This window comes from Yarrowia lipolytica, chromosome 1D (genome assembly GCF_001761485.1).
Source record: "Yarrowia lipolytica chromosome 1D, complete sequence".
NCBI lineage: Eukaryota > Fungi > Ascomycota > Dipodascomycetes > Dipodascales > Yarrowia > Yarrowia lipolytica.
In genome coordinates, this window is record NC_090773.1 from 1,680,952 (window position 1) to 1,698,512 (window position 17,561).

The window sequence follows — 17,561 nt, forward strand, 5'->3', positions numbered from 1 at the left end:
TGTGTAGTTGTGTAGTGGTGTTGTAGGGGTACAAGTACAGGTTACAGGTGGAGTATTGATCCAGGGACCAGGATATATTGGGTCTGACAAACTTCACAGCAAGTGTGAAACTTTATTCCACGCCACTAGTGTAGCACTTTGTCACGTGATCCGAGAGGAGCGTCGGGTGGCAAAGTGGTTAAATCAACAAAACGGGGGTTAATTTACAATATCCGGCTTCAAAAATCTCGATTTGGACGACATTAAGCCAGTTCGGTGCTTCTCAAAAATCCGTATGACTCAATTAACCTTCTTCGGCTAATTAGTCATTTAGTCATACTTGAAAAAAAACATAAAAAAAAATAAAAAAAAATGCTACTACGTAACAAGATATGGCATTTTTACTACGCATATCGTATTTAACACTCTTTGTATTATTTGTTTATTCGATTGTATCTTCTCCTCCCACACACACCTTCGCTACATAGCCCAATTTCACCTTCCACTCCGATATCGGGGTTCGATCTGCAGAGCAGCCACCAGTAAGTACTATCGTGTCATGTGTTCAATCTCCAGTGCAACCAATAAAAGTACAGTTTATCTATTTAGCCACCCTCACCATATGTATGTAATCATCGGGCAGCTGTCTACCTGTCTGCACGCCCGACTCGACGTCGACTCCAAAGCTCGTCTCGATAATCACATGTCCATGCACTTTAGGGTCCTGATGATACTCCTTGAGCCGGGCAAACAAACGAGAAGAAGGGCTGGTTGAAACCGCAGTTTTGAGAACAGATTCGAAAAGACCACTTTTCTGAAAATTCCACCGTTTCTCCTTGGCAAGGATGTCCCTGGTTGTGCACTGATACCACATGTCTCCTGCCTTGATTTTGGGAGCCTTCTCCAACGGCTCATAACCAACAAACCACATTTCCGGAAACTGCAAAAACTCCTTCATTTTCTCACTCTCAGCTGGACCAACTAGAACGGCTCTCATGTGGGGCCATTCTCCCCGTTTCAGCATGTTGATCCATGGCGTGAGCTTGCCAGAAGACACTCCGAGTCTCCGGAGATCCAACACAGACAGGGTCTTGAGTGTAGGCAGGGATGAAAGCACATTTTCGGCCACTCTTTTGCCAGAGTATGACAAAATCAGATGGTTTCTGAACGGGATTTCGTCTTTGGTCGGAGAGAGCACCGACTGCAGGTAACTGATGTCCTTCTTTGCGGGAGGAGCCTCAATCAGCTGCAGCCGATGGTGAGAAGTAATCACGTGTTTAGGCCGACTATCGCCTTGCAAATGACACGAAAACTGTGCCCTATGGCCAAAAGCAGCCGCAAAACAAACAAAAATGGCAAATGTGTCCTTGTGGTGCTCCAGGATGGCGTTCCAGATGTTCCCCCAAAAGTCCCAGCCTCTCTTGGATTCTGCAATCATCTGAGGAGGCAGTCTGTCCGAGTTTTCACCAACTTTTCGAGTACATATATCCACCAGAGTCTGGACAATTATCGGAGCGTCAGCAGTTGGGGGATTAGGTGGGCACACAAACCACCAATGGACTGTGGTGAACGGCTCAACTACGTACTCGATACACTCCAGAGTAAAAGTCTTTTTGGAACATGTGGTATTCTTGGATAATGAGGTATTCTTGGAAGAGTTCATTGTACTCTGTGAAGACTCAGGAAATGAACCGATCTCGAACAGGGCTTCGTTGAAGGACACCTCCACTTCGTGTCTGGACATGGACGTGTTTGCGTTTGTATCTTCGTTTTCGGCGTCGTGAGGCACTTCAGGATAGTCACTAGGGATGGTTTCTGAGCACGGAGAAGTGACGCCATAGGTTTCATATTCGTCGGAACCGTATTTATTTTTGTCGGAATGGGTATCATTGGCTTCCTCGTCCTCTCTCTCCTCTTGGTCCTCTCTCTCCTCTTGGTCACCCTCGCTCTCACTCTCATTCTCCTCCAGTTCACTATCTGTACCATCCAATGGATACTGTTTGGAGAAAGATTTCCTGACGGACCTGCTTCTCTTGGTTGATTCGTTGGACTCCGACTCATCAGACAAGTCCCCAATCTCTACCTGAATCTCGTCGTCCTCGTCTTCCAGACCAGACACAGATTCACTCTCAGACCCACTGCCAGACTCCGTGTGAGTGCCGTCTTCAGAAGGGTAGTCTAAAATATCGTCCGAATCTCTTCCGGTGTCTGGAGTGATAACGACTATTCGAGGCTGTGGATTCTGTCGAACCGCCCGGACAGGATTGGCCCGTCTGCCCTGTTTGGCCTGCACAACTTTTAGAGCTGGAGACTTTGAAGCAGGAACCTTTGAAGCAGGAACCTTTGATGCAAAAGCCTTTGAAGCCTTTGCAGTCTGCTGGATGTTCTCATCTAGTTTAGCCCGCCTTAGTTGTTTGATCAGCTCAACAGTTTCAACAGCAGGAACCTTCCAGGGGCCCTGCATGGCTTCCTCGCTCTCGACTTGTTCTTTTAGACTGGGACGACAATTGGAAGTCGAGGCAGGGCCAGACGTCAACTGATGAGGACAGTTCTGCTCCCCTGAACCCCCCACCTCTTCTACACTTCCCTGACAAACTGCATCTGCAAACCGGTCTCCAACATGGTCCAACGAATCACTCTGCGGAGGTTCCTCAATCGGCACCGAGACATAGACCTTGTCTGAAGACTTTTCTTTCGGAGTTCCGTTAGGAACCTCAGAGTTGTACCGTCTATCTGGACTCGGACACTCGCCCCAGCTCTTGGAATTCTCAAGCACATCCCGCAGAATCTTTTGAGACTGCTCAAAGGCACGTTTTTTTTCCTCGAAATCAGCTAGAGCCATCTCTACTGTCATGTTGAAAGCCTCGTCAGACTTTTCAATCTTGGGCCCGGTGGGCTCTTCGGGATCTACAAGGTACGGCTCTCCAAATGGCCCAAGATCGTCCTCGTTTGCCCATACCCTCTCCGCAGTTGTTTTCGACTCTTTCAGATTGGCTATCAGACTCTGATTCACATAGCCACTGTCTTCCGGCAGAGTGATATCAGTGTCCAGATCGCCTTCTGAAACATCTTCAACCCTAGGATCTTGACCACCTCCGTATCTGTCCTGCGACACGGGAGGAAAAGGCGAACTATCTGGACTCAAGTTCAACTGATCAGAGTCCCAGAATCGAACTCCCCCGGTCTTCTCGTCTTCAAAAGCATTCCCAAAGCCGCTGTCAAACACCCGTCCTTGTCCTGCAACAGAAGGTCTTCTCTCGTTCGCCCTGGAACGCTTCGTATCGGGAGGTGTAAGCGGGTGATTGGGATTGAAATAGTCCTCGACGTTTGATTGCCGGTTAGGAATATGACCGACGCGCTCTCCGTGAGAGTATTGGCGTTTCGGAGGCATCTGTCGTTGTCGCTGACTCAAGACAATTCCCAGTCTTCGTGGAGAAGACAATCTGAAGTTCGCTTTCTTTAAAAACACTGCGCCATTCGTCTACATTTAGACAGATACCGAATACAGACACGCTTCTACAATCGAGATCTCAATAGCACTACCCTTGACTCATGCAAAGGTCCACAAGAGGAATATCCAGTTTCCGTCTGGACTCACCCGTGGACTAAGAAGGAAGGTCCAGCCTCGCATGAAAGACAGCCGTCAAACATATCTCCATCCAATTATAGATATGTAGGATCGCAGACCATATCAGTCTGCCACATACTTGTACCAGTAGCGGTACTGTACTGTCGTTTTAGCCATATCAGTTATCTTATACATGTAATTAGCATTATGCAGTGTGTGACGACGCGCCAGTGCAAAGGTCGGAACTAATACCGACACTCCCAGTGCTCCTCGGCGTAGTCCTTCAGTAGCTCATTCAGTCCCTTGCCTCCATAGTCGGTCAGCCGCTCAAAGTAATCAGGCCGGTCAAGAGCATACAGCGCCTCCTGAATAAAGGGGGCAATGAAGTCGTAGAAGACCAGATCAACATACTTGACGTCGTCCGGAGGCATCTCTGTCTGAATGGCATTAGGAAGCTCGTAGTAAGGAAGAGCCCAATGAGGAGTATCATCTCCATCATGCCCGTAGTCGTCCAGAGTCACGTATCCAGGCAACAGGCCCTTGGTGTCTGCAGCATGGAACATGTCACACTCCTGGGGGATCTCCTCAGGCACCATGTGACCACTTCCCAAAATATGCGCCTTTCGGTTCAGGTACGGCAAAATGTCATGGGCCGTGTGAATGTCTATATTGGGAAGGTATACCCAGTTATTGGGGAAAGGAGACACCACAAAGCCGGTATTACGTGTGTAGGGGCCCTTGAGCAGATCGAAACGCAGACCGCCGGTGTTGGTGATAATCACTCGGTCACCCGTAGCTCCCTCGGCAGTGCCATTCAGAGTTGGGAGCACCTCGTCAGCAATGAGACTGAGCAGAGAAGACGGCCCGGGGAATTTTGCGCCATTGGTGTAATAGTTTTCGGGCACACATCCATACACTTCTTTCAGATCGAGCTTCTTCTTGATGCGGCTCAGCTGCCGAGTAAGGCTCTTGCCCAAAGCGGTGTCCCACTTGGAATGGTCGGGGTCATGTGAGGCGTGGAACTTGAGACCGTCAATATGGAAATCAATATATGACCGGGACGAAGAGGTGGACTCCTGACCAGTGACATTAAGAGACAGCCATCCCAGAGTTTCCAGGAACCGGCCTCCCTGGATGCCGTACACGTCAGAGGGGCCGTCAAACTCTCCATTCAGCTGGACGGCGTCTCTGACGTGAGAATGGCCACCTAGCAGCACCAGAGGCTTCTTTGTTCGCTTTCTGATGGCCTCAATCAGCTGAGGGAATTCCCATGATCGTAGGGGAATGTGGCCTATCACCGCCACCACGTCGTACTCCTCGTTGTCCAGAGCGTCCAGAAACCATTGCTGCTTGACGGCATCTCTGACCTTGGTGACTCGAATGTTATTGGGATGCAGGTCAAAGTCATAGAGGAAGCCAAAAGTGAGGATCCGACGAGTTTTGCCGTCTTTGTAATGCGACCGCTCGATCACCTTGTATCGGTTACCGTAGGGACGCCATTCGCCTCTCCAAATCTCCACGTTACCACTAAGGTACTTGTCTCCTAGATGCTGTGACACCTCCTCGTACTCCAACGTGGCCACCTCTGTGTTGTAGAGCTCGTGGTTTCCGACCGTGACGGCGTCAAAGGGCATTTCGCGAAACAGCCGTCGCGAATAGTGGCCTCTCGGGGTAGAGGCGTCCGAAACCCCGTTGCCATCATGCTTGTCTCCCGAGTCAAAAAACAGCAAATTCGGGTACTTTTTCTTCATGTGTTGGTGGAAGCTGGCGAGATCGCCCCAGTCGCCAAAGTAGGTCTCACCGCTCTGCTCAAACCAGCCGTGGGTGTCTGTGGTCTGTAGAAAGGTGTACTCGCCGGGAGTCAGAGCACGTCTGTCGGGACGTTTGAGTGCAAAAATCTGCTGGCCCGTAGCTGCTGAGGCCACGGAATGCACCGCCAGCGCCAGCACTGCCAGATTCAGTTTCATATTGTGTAGTTAGAGAGCGTTCGTAGCCTTGTAGACAGTGGTGGTCAATCTTCGTTTCTGTGGCGACGCATTTAACCTGGATATGCACGTATATGCATATACGTTGACAGATAACGGAACGTGAGGCGAAGTTGGAATTTAATTTGATTAACCGAAATGAAACGATATATTCGAGAATACACCGAGCGGTGAAAGTGCAAGTGTCGAGATGGAAGAAACCTGAGTACCTTGGAGGGTATAAGCACAAGTCCTACAATCTTTTGCGCCTGTCAAATTATCAAACTGGAGAGTACATACTCGTAGTTACAGTAGGAGGTAGAACAGTCTGAGCACAGGGTCAACCAATAGTTGACAGCGGTTCCATGAGTACAATATAATTTATGTTGCACTATTGGCCGGGTATTGTCAAGGCCGTCCATAATGCTCTTCAGGACCTACTCTGGCTCTACAGAGGGTGTCGTAGATCTGATTCATGGATGCAACGTGGGCACCTCAAATAATGGCATATGAAATGAAGAAGATAGCATAGGTCTTGTGGAAACATGATCAGCTGGTATGAAACAAAGTACATACTATACTATCTATAGTGCTCCTCTTCTCATTTACCTGGTTAGTCTACGAATATTGGAGGACAGTACGACGATAAAAGCCTGCGAAATTAATGTGGAGTTGTGAAATATCGCCAAATGACGTCGGAAAAACAGCTCCAGAAACGTCCTCTGAATACCAACTTCCAAAGACATTGAAACTACAATAGACAGACACCAACCAACTGTCAATCAAGCTAATTGTATGTAATTAATCTCATATTGTGGTTGAAAAAATCCACTTACATACACTGGTTCACATGTCGATATGTACAGTGGTTGTTCTTGGCCCTATCTTGCCTCTTCTATCTCCGCAATCTCCGTCGGGTGCAATGTGACCTGAATGAAAGTAAAAGAAGTTCGAGAGCCTAGTCACAGCTTGACGAACGTCCAGGAAGATAATATTGACATTTTACTTCTTTTCTTTGCCCTTTGTTTCCCTTCATTTCCCTTAGTTTCCCTTCATTTCCCTTTGTTGCCCTTGGTTACTCTCCAACGCTCGGGTTGCGATGACCTACTAGTCTGAAGAGTGGCGTCCACAATGGGCCAGTAGGCCATCTATCAATCCACTTCTTCCCTGATTACAGAAAAAGTCGATCCACGGACGCCTTGGATTTCTCTTCACCTCTGCTGTCTCTGAGGGACACACAGGTCCAACTGGTCCCATAACAACTCGATTCGAAGCAAAAAAGGTACTGGAAAAGTAACAACACTCTCTGGTGTCAAGGGCCCGTGCCAAAAGCCCTCGTATCGAGTTGCTCCACCCCCGGCACCTTCTTTTCCACTGCCTATACCGTTATACGAGTAACACGGACTTAACTGTATTGTTATGGAGGCCAGCTTGTTAATGTTTGTCTCGACGTCGGGGTCGAATCCAATCGGACCGGAAGTTTCGAGGAACCCCGGAAGTTGGTTATTTACTCAACCGGAGTTGAAAAAATGTTGATCGGAGGGGAGCTTCAAATACTACTAAGCATCAAAGAGGTCAACCCCGCCCGTCTACAACCAGTGTTCGTACCTGAAACCTGTACACTGTAAAGAGTACGAGTACTGCCTCTCTTTCACAGCCGCCGTGTCCTATCTTATCACTGCTCTACAATCCAACTGCTGTTCTACCTATCTCTCTCTCTCTCTCTCTCTCTCTCTCTCTCTCTCTCTTCTCTCTCTCTTTTCTCTCTCTCTCTCTCTCTCTCTCTCTCTCTCTCTATCTTTAGTCAGCCTCTCAACTGTACAGTCTACTCCTTGTTACCAGCCCTCCAAAGAGGACACGGCATCTCTCTGTTGCCACAAGACAAGGTCACTCCACCCCTCCACCCTCTCCACCCTCTCCACCGCCTCGGTCACTCGACCTTCCATGCGGGTTCCGTATTTCTTTTCCGCGTTTGACCCGATTTTCGGTCATTTTAGATATTCTAATTCCAAGCACGTCACTACACCCTCCCCATGACTTTTACCCCAGGTCAAGCCGCTCTATATCGAGTGACTTTTGGTCATCTGAGAAAATGCCGTCCCTTCACATGTCCGCTGCTTAGCCGTTAAACTCTGATGATTAACATGTCCGGAATATACGCGGGGGGCAGTGTAGAGAGCGGAAGAGGCGACGAAATGGAGGAGGGACTTGTAGAATCGGATATTTGGGCCGGACAGATGAAAATCCACCCTTCATTTTCTCAATCGGAGCAAAACTGACCAAACTGGCCTCGTCCTGATTTTTCCACTGTTTTTGTTCATCATACCAACATACCAACTCTATCTACAGTGGGACCCCACTGATACCGGTCTAGAAGATGCTGTAGAGGTCGTAAAGAGAAAATAAAATGGAATATGGACTTACCAGGGTCTTTTTCAATCCATTCCGACCCTTTTCAAGGCCCCTTTATCCCCAAATTCTCCCCGTAATCCCTTCCTAACACTCTCGACCAAACTTTGGACACTCTCTTGTCCGAAATTTTGCGTGATACCCACGTCGTCATTCATATAAAATTCACCCCGCTTTCTGTGTCTGTATATATATATATAAAAGCCTGGCTTGGCGTTCGAGGCTCGTTCTCATCTACCCGTTAACCCCCCCGCACACACAATACTCACAAAATGATTCGAAGAGTGGACAAGCACCCATCGCCCAACACGTCCCATCATAAGTGGACCGAGTCGGAGATCTCCGAGGCGTGGAAATACGTGCTGAGAAACTCCAATGCCACCTTCACCCGCCGAACATGGTCCAAGCTGACTCGCGAAGCCCCGCAGATTGCCACGGAGCCGCCCCAGACACTCCAACAGACCCCACCACTGCATCCTGTAGCCACTCCTGAACACAAGGGCATTCTCAAGACCGACTCGCACTTTGGAGCCACTCCCTCTTCACCGGGAGCGGTCCGATTTGCCCCCACCGTCACCACCATTCATTACGATACAGAAACGTCAGATCTCGAGTCGGAAATGGACTGGGAAGGTGTCTACGAGGGCCCGGTGTTTGACGACTTGTAACAATCACCCACACACTAACGACTCTGTCACAGACAGACATGAATTTGCATAGGGAGGAGTGTATATAGAGATTAAATTGGTTTTGGAGAGTTGCCAGTGTACGATGTCATGCAGTGTATGGAGCTGAGCGCAGTGGTTGATAGCTTTGCCTTCCATTTGACAATATGTTGAATTTCCGTGGTGATTATACGTCCAACCATCGTACAACCCTCGATCTCCCCTGCCGTCAATAGCAAGTCAAGATGGAACAAAGTCTCAATACCGCAACCACTCCGCCTATACATTGATGGCGCCAAAGACAATACAACCACTCACTTTTTTGATTCCACTCGCAGCTGCAAGACGGAAAAATGAGCGATAATCATCCACAAACCTCAAGCTCGTCGTATACCAATTCGGAAACACTACACCGTTTTCAGAAGCGCAGCCTGGTTTAAACATCACGCCCGATGCCACACATCTTGCTCAACTTTCTTTTGTTGCTGGTTCCACCCGTGTAGGTTGCTCAGTAGCCACAGGCAGATGGAATACTGCCTTGCACAGACACAAAGACGTAGTCCGGTCGATCTGACGACAGCCTACTTCTGGTTGAGACGTCAGCACTCAAACCTGAGACTGTACAACTACTGGTACAAACAGTCTCCCCTTTTCATACAAATACATTCATACTGATACATTAAATATGGTGAGCCGCGTGTGCGCTCATCGTCGCGGAGCAGACTCCAAATAGACTAGCTGGATGTAGCGGGAGTGGATTGGGCAGTAGCCGCCGTCGAGGTCGCCGCGGATTCCCCGATCTCAGGCTCAATCATGGACTGAATCGTCTGGAGAGGTGCGACAGGCTGCGCAGTACCAGCAGCAGCAGCAGCAGCTGGAGCTGGCCCAGGAGCTGGCGCCGATGCCGATGCCGACGCTGGTGCTCCAGTCTTTGAAACCGTCGCTTGTGGTTGCGCTTGTGATGGGGCTTGGGTGTGTGCACTGTGAGCCTCGACAGGAATAGCGATCTGGGGCTGGACCTGGGCCGCGGGACTTGCCTGTCCCTGGACGGGCTGTCCCTGGACAACATGGCCCTGCACCACGTGCCCGTGTCCCTGACCAGCACTTGGAACAGGCACCTTCTTCACTGCGGAAGGAGCAGGAGACGCCGTAGACGTCGCTGTGTGTGTAGTGGCCGTAGGAGATGTTGATGCAGGTGAGGAAACGGGCTTCTTTACCACAGGAGCACGCTTCTCCTCGTGGCCATGTCCGTGTCCACCTGCTGCTGCTGCTGCCGCCGCCGCCGCTTGAACCGCAGTAGCAGAGGGAGGAGTAGGAGGCTCCGTTGCATCTGCACTGCTGGAAGGACGCTCAACGTCCTGGCTGCCCCTTTCTCGGCTTCGCATTCGCTTGAAAAACGACAGCTTCGAGGGGGACATTGAATAATCATCCATCGACACCTCACCTGGAGATCGGACGGGGGGCGCAGCAAAGTTGGGGTCATCAATCGCTGGGTTGGAGTTGTTGGGCTGCATGAAGATGAACGACCGTCGCCATCGGCTCTTGGGTCGCTCCTCGGCTCCCACGCCGTCACCATCGATACTGGACGACGACACTGACCGCGTCATTCCGCTGAGCGAGCTGGCGCTGTCGTTGCTGTGGCCGAAGACGTTGCCCAGCACCCTGAACCGCGGCGACCCAGACTTTTCGTGTGACGATCGCCGCGACATCCGGCCGGGATGCTCACCCTCATCGGACACGCCGAGGAAGGATTTGGGCTCCGTGGACGGCGACAGCACTCGCGGAGAGGCTGTTCGACAGAGGAGCGGCCTGCCGCTGCCTGCTACAGTGGGTGTGCCTGCGGGTGTGCCTGCGGGCGTAGCAGCAGAGCTAGCAATGCTGCTGGGTCCGGTTTCAGCAGAAGGGCCTGGGATAGAAGCAGTGGCCTGCTCGGAATGGGGAATCTGGTTGATCTGTATGCTGGGAGCAGGTGACTGCATAGACATAGACGCTGTCGGGGCTGCAGGCACAGCCACAGAGGCGATCGACGCCGGCGCAGATGTGGGGATCACGCCTTGGGCGCTCTCGTCGCTCTTGACGCTGCTCTTTCTGTACCCCCTGTTGATTGTCGACGAGCGTTGCAACTCGCTGGTTTGCGACGAGTTTGATGACGTGCGTCGCTGCGAGGGCCGTCGCGACAGGGACGATGCCCGCTTGATGGTGTTTAGCAAACCGCCCTTTTCAGGGGTAGCCGCCGCAGCGGCAGCGACAGCATCTTCCTTGACCCTGTCGCTCTCACGGGGCTTTCGCACCACGAGCTGTTCACGAGGCTGTTGCGGCACTGCCTGTACGTGCACTGGCGTCGATGCTGGACCAGCGGCAGGAGGAGCATTCACGGAGGACATGGACTTGGAGTGTCGTCGTCCGGGAGGCATGAGTCCAGAAGAGGTAGAGGAAGAACCGCCACTAGATCCGGCAGCAGCAGCAGCTTCCTGGCCTGCAATCGTAGAGGTAACAGACACCTGGGGGGAGGGGGCCATGGGCTTGATACCCAGCTCCTTGTTTCGCGCATGCTCCTCCCGCGCAATGGTCTCGATTGTCGACAAGAACTTGTTGCTGTGCTCAATCATAAATTCAATAACCGATCGTGATAGCCGGTACTCGCGCGGCATCATGTCGTGGTCCGGGTGGAACAGAATGGACGGTTGGAAGATGGCTGCCAGATTGGGTGCAGGCATGAGGTTCTCCTCGCTCTTGGATGCAAACACGGCAAGCAGGTCCAGAATGTACATGAGCAGCTGCCGGTTGAGGTTAGGAAGCCGCGCGATCAGGTCCTGGTACACCGCAACGGTCTGCACAATCTCGGTGTGCAGTGGGTCGTCCAGCGACAGATTGGTGGTGGACGCCTGCATGGACGTGGTGGTAGACTCGAGCGACGTCAGCGAAGCCACGGACGCATTGTGCTCGGAAGCCACCACCGATGTTGTCGATGCCGTAGGGTTTGCAGCACTGCCGTCTCCAGCGGAGGCCTCAGCCCCGGCTCCTCCTCCTCCTGCACCTGCGTTGGGCGCAGGGCTCTTGTTCTCAATGTACTCGAGAATCGACGGCGAGTTTCGCAGGGGCTTTCGGAACTGCTCGTAGAACTCCAGAGGCACGATCGGTTCAGGTAGATGGTTGAGATATCGTCTCAGCACGTTGGCAGCGTCGTGTACGTTGAACCCCGACCAGTCCAGCCCCTTGCCATATCGGGGAGGCGTGTTGAAGAGTCTCTGGAGGTCACGCATTCGCTTGGCGGATCCAGATACCCGGAAAATTCCCTCCACTCCGGTGGCGTGCTCCTTGAGATACACGCCACATTTGGCCACGACGATAGGAATGTGACCGTAGATGAACTGTTCGCCGTTGGGGTCCGTCAAAGAGATGGAAACGTTGGCGTACTGGATGGAGCTGGCGAGAGGTACGCCGAAGATGACGGACTCCTCTAGCTCCTCGTCGAGGGCCGTTGCGGCGTTGTAGGACGACCATTCTCCGTTGGAACGGCTCATGTGTGGCAGCTTGGGCCGCTCCAGCATACCGGTGGGGCCTGGAGACAGCGAGCCCTGGGGCATGCCTGGGGGTGCTAGCATCTGCGTGGTGGGAGACGTTGCGAGATCCGGATGGTCCTTGGGTCTCATTTTGAACGTCTTCCACCACGACACCAGCGATGTTTTCGTTGGTGGTGAAGAACTGTACATTCTGGGTTAGTGTGCAATTAGGGATGGAGGAAGCTGAGTACACCAACTGGGTGAGATGAGACTGACTGCGTGAGATGAGACTGACTGCGTGAGATGAGACTGGACAGGACTGTGTGTAAATGTAGACCAGTCTGGGCGAGCGAGCATGTTTGTTTCTGCTGTTCCCTGCGACAGTGTTTGCGTCCTTCTGCAATACCATAGCGATCAAAGCCGAAACTGCTGTGAAAATGGCACACAAACAGACGTGTTGTTGTTTTCTTAGACTTGGGACCCCCCGTCCACATGCACATGTGTCCCACACCACTCTTGTGTGAGTCCGGGTCTAGTCTAGGTCTGAATCCATCTCTGTCGCTATCTGTGTCTCTGCAACAGCTCAGCGTCACCCTCAGTCTCTTGTCTCCTCCCTCTCATCATCTCCCATCCTCGGACTGTCGTCCACTGCTACACTGCCATCCATGTCGTGGGGTGTGGATACTCACGAATCACGTGACTGGGTCGGTGGAAAAAGCGCGGTGGTGATATCTGCGGGAAACCTGGTGGCGAAAGAGTCGTGGATGGGGCGTTGCGAAGAGGCTCGTGCGTTCAATGAACGGGACGTGGTGGTGGTCTAAGTGGTGTTGTGCGGATAAAGAGTTTTGTCAGTGGGAATAGTCTAACACTTGTACACACACACACACTTGCACGGCAAGAGAGAGAGAGAGAAAGAGTAAGCGTGAGTGGGTGGGTGTGGGTGGGTGTCAACGGTGTGAACCCATGTATGTACTACAATGTCTTTGCGTGTGGATCAGCGAATCTGGGCAACTCCACACACTTGTAGCAAGACCAATCGACGGTCTGTTTGGACAAGTACAATAGTCAGTTGCCCTTCTCCTGGGTTCAACTACCTACAGCACAGTACGACAGTACTTTTGACTAAGTGGGAGTATGTACTTACACTAGTACAGTATAGGCACGAGTAGCTCCTATATATACCCCTTATTAGGCTGTGTGTGCGTGTAAACATGTTGGTACACGTACGACTACATAGTGTAATGGTGAGATTCGCGTGTTTCAGATATCGTACTCGTCTCGTACCCGCATTCCGACCGTTTGTCCCCATGACCAATTACCCTTGAACAGACCAGACCAGAACGCCACGAGGGACGCTACAGCACTTACATAAGCCACTTTTCTGTCCGCTGTGGAGTGTGTGCTGTGATGATTGCCGTTTTTAGCCCCAGGTCTAATTACTGCACGTCCTTTTTTTTTTTGTCTTTTTTTTCTTCTTCTTCTTTTAACCCTGCGACAGAACAGAGCCTTCTGTTATGCTTTGTTTGCAGTTTTTATAAATAGACCGGCCCGAGCCTAACAAACGCCGCTCTAGGGGCAAATCAAAGGGCCAAAAAGTGGCATAAACACCGACATTGCGCGCGACACGGTTGCCGCGGCCGGTCTGCGGTTTTGTCCGCCGTTTCGGCCCCTGTCGTCGCGTCGTGGCGTGCCCCAAACTGTCATTCTCGCCACTGCACTGCATCCACGTCAAAATAAAAATGCACACTCCAGACATGCTAGCCCAACCTAAAGAGGAAAGTCCATACTGCGCCTCCCGAAGCTCTCGAAGCTCGGGAAATACCGCCCCGGATCTCGCGGAAATTGGCACCGTTGGATTGCTGACACGCACACGAACCCAACGCAGCTACTTTTGTGCCGATCCGAGCTCTGGAGCTCTTTTGGGAAAGGCGCCCCGAACAACCAACTCCCATTCCTCTGACCCGCACACAGCCTTCCCCCCTCAGACACAAGAAGGGGTACGGAGAGGACCCTTCAAACCCCCTCCCATGCCCATTGCTCCTCGCCCCCCGAGAAGAGCCACTTGTGCAACTCCACATTCGTTCGTCCCGTAATAACTAAACGTTAGTGTTTAGGTTGACCTGCTTAGCCTCAATTTTCAATTTTATAGCAACACTAACAAGCGGAGAAGGACAGCTGTGGGGGCATCTTGGGAGGAGTTGCGGGGACGGACGGGATATTGTTGTGGTCCTGTGACTGAGCTGAATTGATTGCCGCTTTCTGATCGCCTTTCCGACTGCTACATCTCGACATGGCCGCGTTTGGAGCAGATTTACAACCCAGAACCATGTGTATACATCATCCTGATCGGGTATACGACGGTCCTAAACAAGCCCAGAGAAGCAACTGTGGAATGACTGTCACGTGGGTGGCGAAATCATCGGTATCTTTGACTCCACATGCCCGACTTATTGTTTGGGGAAGATGTTGGTATGGTACTTGTACGGTACTTGTGCGGTATTGTGCCGACTTGCATGGTATTGTGCCGACTTGCACGGTATTGTACCGACTTGCTGTATCGTGCAAGTACGCTGACCCAACACACACTCGGGTCGTATTCCTCCATTTGAGCCCTTGTATCACCTCTGTCAATCCTCGTGTCAATCTCTTGGTTCACCTGTCTCAAAATGTTTCTATTTATACCCCTAATTGTGATGATCTATGAATATGTCTCACGCTTGTTCCGAAGCGAGCGAAGCAGTTATGAAGCGCTAAAAAAAGCAACGCCGACTCGAGACTGTTGGAGACGGAAAGACGACGCATTAAGACAGTTAATTAAAGCGGCTGCGCTGCTCCACCGGCTGCACAAGGGGCTGAGAGACACGGGGGTCGGTGGCAGCTGAGCAGCAATCTCGGTGAAACATGACCCGATGATGTAGAACTTGTCGAAGCAGTGGGGATCGGTGTATTCGAAGAAAGACGGTTACCTTTCGTGAACATCATGAACGTACTTGTAGCGGAGCCTCAGACGTGCCATGGGGTGTTTTAGAGTATTTTAACTAATTATTCCGATTTTTTCCACAATCAAAATAAATCAGATAAATTGAAAAAAAATGGGAAAAAAATGAAAGAAAAAAAAACCCAAGATTGACAGAAAAACTGGACTGCTCAATCCATCACCTCAAACTCTTGTCCATGCTCCAACCCCACATCAAACCCACTCGTTCCACCAACCCAACGATCTTCTACGGAGGTGCATTATCTCTGCATGAGTGATGCGACTACATTCGTCCATCGTCAGATATCGTGGACACCGCCAGCAACTCCATAGTCACCTGGCAAGTCCCGAAAAGACATCCCTTGTCATTAATTTGTCTTGTCTTTTTGTTAGAAGGCATTATTTGTTACATGTACCTACACTATGTGCTCCAGTATGTAATTCTTGGAAAGGAGGGCAACTGGATGAGCATCCAGAAGAGTATACAAGTATATACGACCCGTGGACTCGCACAGACTTCATCATATCATTCGAGCAGTTCCATTTCTCGTTAAAATAGTCCCATACTTCCTAACATATCAACTACTTGTAGAATGGACACACCTTGAATCGACTTTCAATGTCATCATGTCTCAAGTGTGTTCTTGCTCGTGGTATCAGATCATTCTGTCATCTTCCTTGAGTCTGAAGCTGTTAGGGACATATCCATTCACTCTAGACACATACTTGTTCTAGAGCTCCATATCCTACCAACTCCTACACTACCAAAACCAATGCATACATATCTCATTACTATTAAATGCCCGTTCAAGTGCAGTTCCGTGATGGCGGTGAAATCATAATTCAGGCTCACCACCAAGGCCAGATCACAAACAACCTGGCTTCGCTTCGCTCGCTGCGGTTACGCATTCAACTGAACATAATTTCCAGGAAACACTCCCTGGTGTCCCCCGACAATACCCGTCCACCAACCGTTGGTGTCAGCGGTTCGCTGAACAATGGTGATGACCTGTCCGGCGGAAAACGACAGGTCGCCAGCAGCCTGCGCCTCGTAGTCGTACAGGGCGGTGCAGGTTTCAGCTGCGGGAGCGGCGGCTGCAGGAGCCCCGGGAGGCGTGTACACGGCCTTTTCGTTGGGGTAGCCGGTGGCGGTGTACGCGGCGGGAGCGGCAGCGGCAGCTGCAGCAGGGTCGGCGGCCTCCTCGCCTCCATAAGCGGGCGGCGCAGCACCGGCGACGGGGGCAGCTCCTGCAGCGGCCTCCTTATCCTTGTCCTTTGCAAACCGTCGCTTTGTCATTTCGAGCTTGGCACGGGCGTGTCCGACTCGGAACTGGGTGATGGAGAGCTGTTCAGTTCGCTCGGCAACGTCGCCCCGCTTGGCAGCAAAGGCGCCCTCGATGTCCTCGTTGGTGAGGTCAAAGTAGGGAATCTTCATTTCCTCCATGCGGATGTAGAGGGTGTAGAAGACGTTGAGCTGCATGTAGTAGAAGGACTGGAAGAGAGGAGCGATGAACTGGGCCTCCAGCTCAAACAGCTGCGGCAGCTCCTCCTTGAGCATGTCGTTGTAGTAGTCGTACTCCTGCTGGGCGATTTCGACGGCTGACTCGGCCGAGTACATCTTCTTCTCGTCGTTGACGCTTCGTTCCTTCTTATCCTGGTACTTTTTCAGCGAGTTGTTGTGTCGGTCGAGATCCAGCTGTTTGTGGGCACGCTTTGTGGCCATCTTTCGAATCGAGTTGATCACCTCCAGCAGCTCGTTGGCGGGGCCAATGATTCGCGAATCGATCATCTCCAGCTCGGGCTTGAGCGTTGCCTGCAGATCGTTGACCACCTCACGGTACTGCTCGCATGCACTGATACCTTCGGGGTTGCCCTCGGGAATGGCTCCGTTGGGGTCCGACAGCCGTCCAGAAATGGGCTTGTAGATCTCCTCAATCGCCTTGGAGAACTGGATCTGGTGCTCCAGCATGCCGTTGATCGCGTCAAAGTACTTTTTCGACTCCTCGTGCAGCTTCTTGGTCTCCTTCTCGAGCTCCTTGAACCGCCTCTCGGCGTCAATGTAGACCAGATCCTTGGTCTGCTCCCCAATATTGAACTTGGCCTTGAACGACTGAGGCGCTCGGGCGATGCCCTTGGTGATTCCTTTCATAGACATGGCGCAAACAGGTCACCACACGTGGCGTGGAGTGGGTGGGATAATGTAGTGTGTGTTGCTACTCACTGTGTTTAGACCAGCTTGCGTGACGCACCAACCTGTGCTCCAAATGTCTCAGCCGGGTAACCTTTGCGGAGGTGGTGAACCGGCACCGGTGGCAACAAAGCACACACAAAACGGCCCAAAACAAAGACGACAGATATCGTTGCTGTCGTCGCACGCGCCGCTTTTTTTTTTTGCTATTTTTTCTCCACCCAAAAAAAGCCCGCTATCGTCCTGCTAATGCTCTTAGTGTCGTGCTAGTGGTGGTGATGTACAGTATGTATGGTAAGATGACAGTT

At 51.4% G+C, this 17,561-nt stretch overlaps 8 protein-coding genes across 8 annotated transcripts; 3 read left to right on the top strand and 5 right to left on the bottom strand.

The window, feature by feature from the left end:
• Positions 1-580: 580 nt before the first annotated feature.
• On the bottom strand, positions 581-3,370 carry YALI1_D16843g (uncharacterized protein; the record flags this gene model as incomplete). The annotated part of the gene is made up of 1 exon (XM_502795.1): positions 581-3,370. The coding sequence occupies one exon, from the start codon at positions 3,368-3,370 to the stop codon at positions 581-583; it is 2,790 nt and encodes a 929-aa protein (XP_502795.1).
• A 422-nt stretch (positions 3,371-3,792) lies between these two features.
• Positions 3,793-5,514, bottom strand: YALI1_D16864g (uncharacterized protein; the record flags this gene model as incomplete). The annotated part of the gene is made up of 1 exon (XM_502796.3): positions 3,793-5,514. One exon carries the CDS (start codon positions 5,512-5,514, stop codon positions 3,793-3,795), a length of 1,722 nt encoding a protein of 573 aa, XP_502796.3.
• A 930-nt stretch (positions 5,515-6,444) lies between these two features.
• On the top strand, positions 6,445-6,770 carry YALI1_D16873g (uncharacterized protein; the record flags this gene model as incomplete). Its single annotated transcript, XM_068282693.1, has 2 exons — positions 6,445-6,585; positions 6,630-6,770. 2 exons carry the CDS (start codon positions 6,445-6,447, stop codon positions 6,768-6,770), a joined length of 282 nt encoding a protein of 93 aa, XP_068138794.1.
• Positions 6,771-7,040: 270 nt separating this feature from the next.
• Positions 7,041-7,548, top strand: YALI1_D16879g (uncharacterized protein; the record flags this gene model as incomplete). The annotated part of the gene is made up of 2 exons (XM_068282694.1): positions 7,041-7,098; positions 7,142-7,548. The coding sequence occupies 2 exons, from the start codon at positions 7,041-7,043 to the stop codon at positions 7,546-7,548; spliced, it is 465 nt and encodes a 154-aa protein (XP_068138795.1).
• Positions 7,549-8,192: 644 nt separating this feature from the next.
• Positions 8,193-8,588, top strand: YALI1_D16891g (uncharacterized protein; the record flags this gene model as incomplete). The annotated part of the gene is made up of 1 exon (XM_502797.4): positions 8,193-8,588. One exon carries the CDS (start codon positions 8,193-8,195, stop codon positions 8,586-8,588), a length of 396 nt encoding a protein of 131 aa, XP_502797.4.
• A 731-nt stretch (positions 8,589-9,319) lies between these two features.
• YALI1_D16932g (uncharacterized protein) lies at positions 9,320-12,497 on the bottom strand (the record flags this gene model as incomplete). Its single annotated transcript, XM_068282695.1, has 2 exons — positions 9,320-12,299; positions 12,346-12,497. The coding sequence occupies 2 exons, from the start codon at positions 12,495-12,497 to the stop codon at positions 9,320-9,322; spliced, it is 3,132 nt and encodes a 1,043-aa protein (XP_068138796.1).
• Positions 12,498-14,828: 2,331 nt separating this feature from the next.
• YALI1_D16959g (uncharacterized protein) lies at positions 14,829-15,104 on the bottom strand (the record flags this gene model as incomplete). The annotated part of the gene is made up of 2 exons (XM_068282696.1): positions 14,829-15,008; positions 15,066-15,104. 2 exons carry the CDS (start codon positions 15,102-15,104, stop codon positions 14,829-14,831), a joined length of 219 nt encoding a protein of 72 aa, XP_068138797.1.
• An 862-nt stretch (positions 15,105-15,966) lies between these two features.
• YALI1_D16981g (uncharacterized protein) lies at positions 15,967-17,220 on the bottom strand (the record flags this gene model as incomplete). The annotated part of the gene is made up of 1 exon (XM_502799.3): positions 15,967-17,220. The coding sequence occupies one exon, from the start codon at positions 17,218-17,220 to the stop codon at positions 15,967-15,969; it is 1,254 nt and encodes a 417-aa protein (XP_502799.3).
• Between the last annotated feature and the right edge of the window lie 341 nt (positions 17,221-17,561).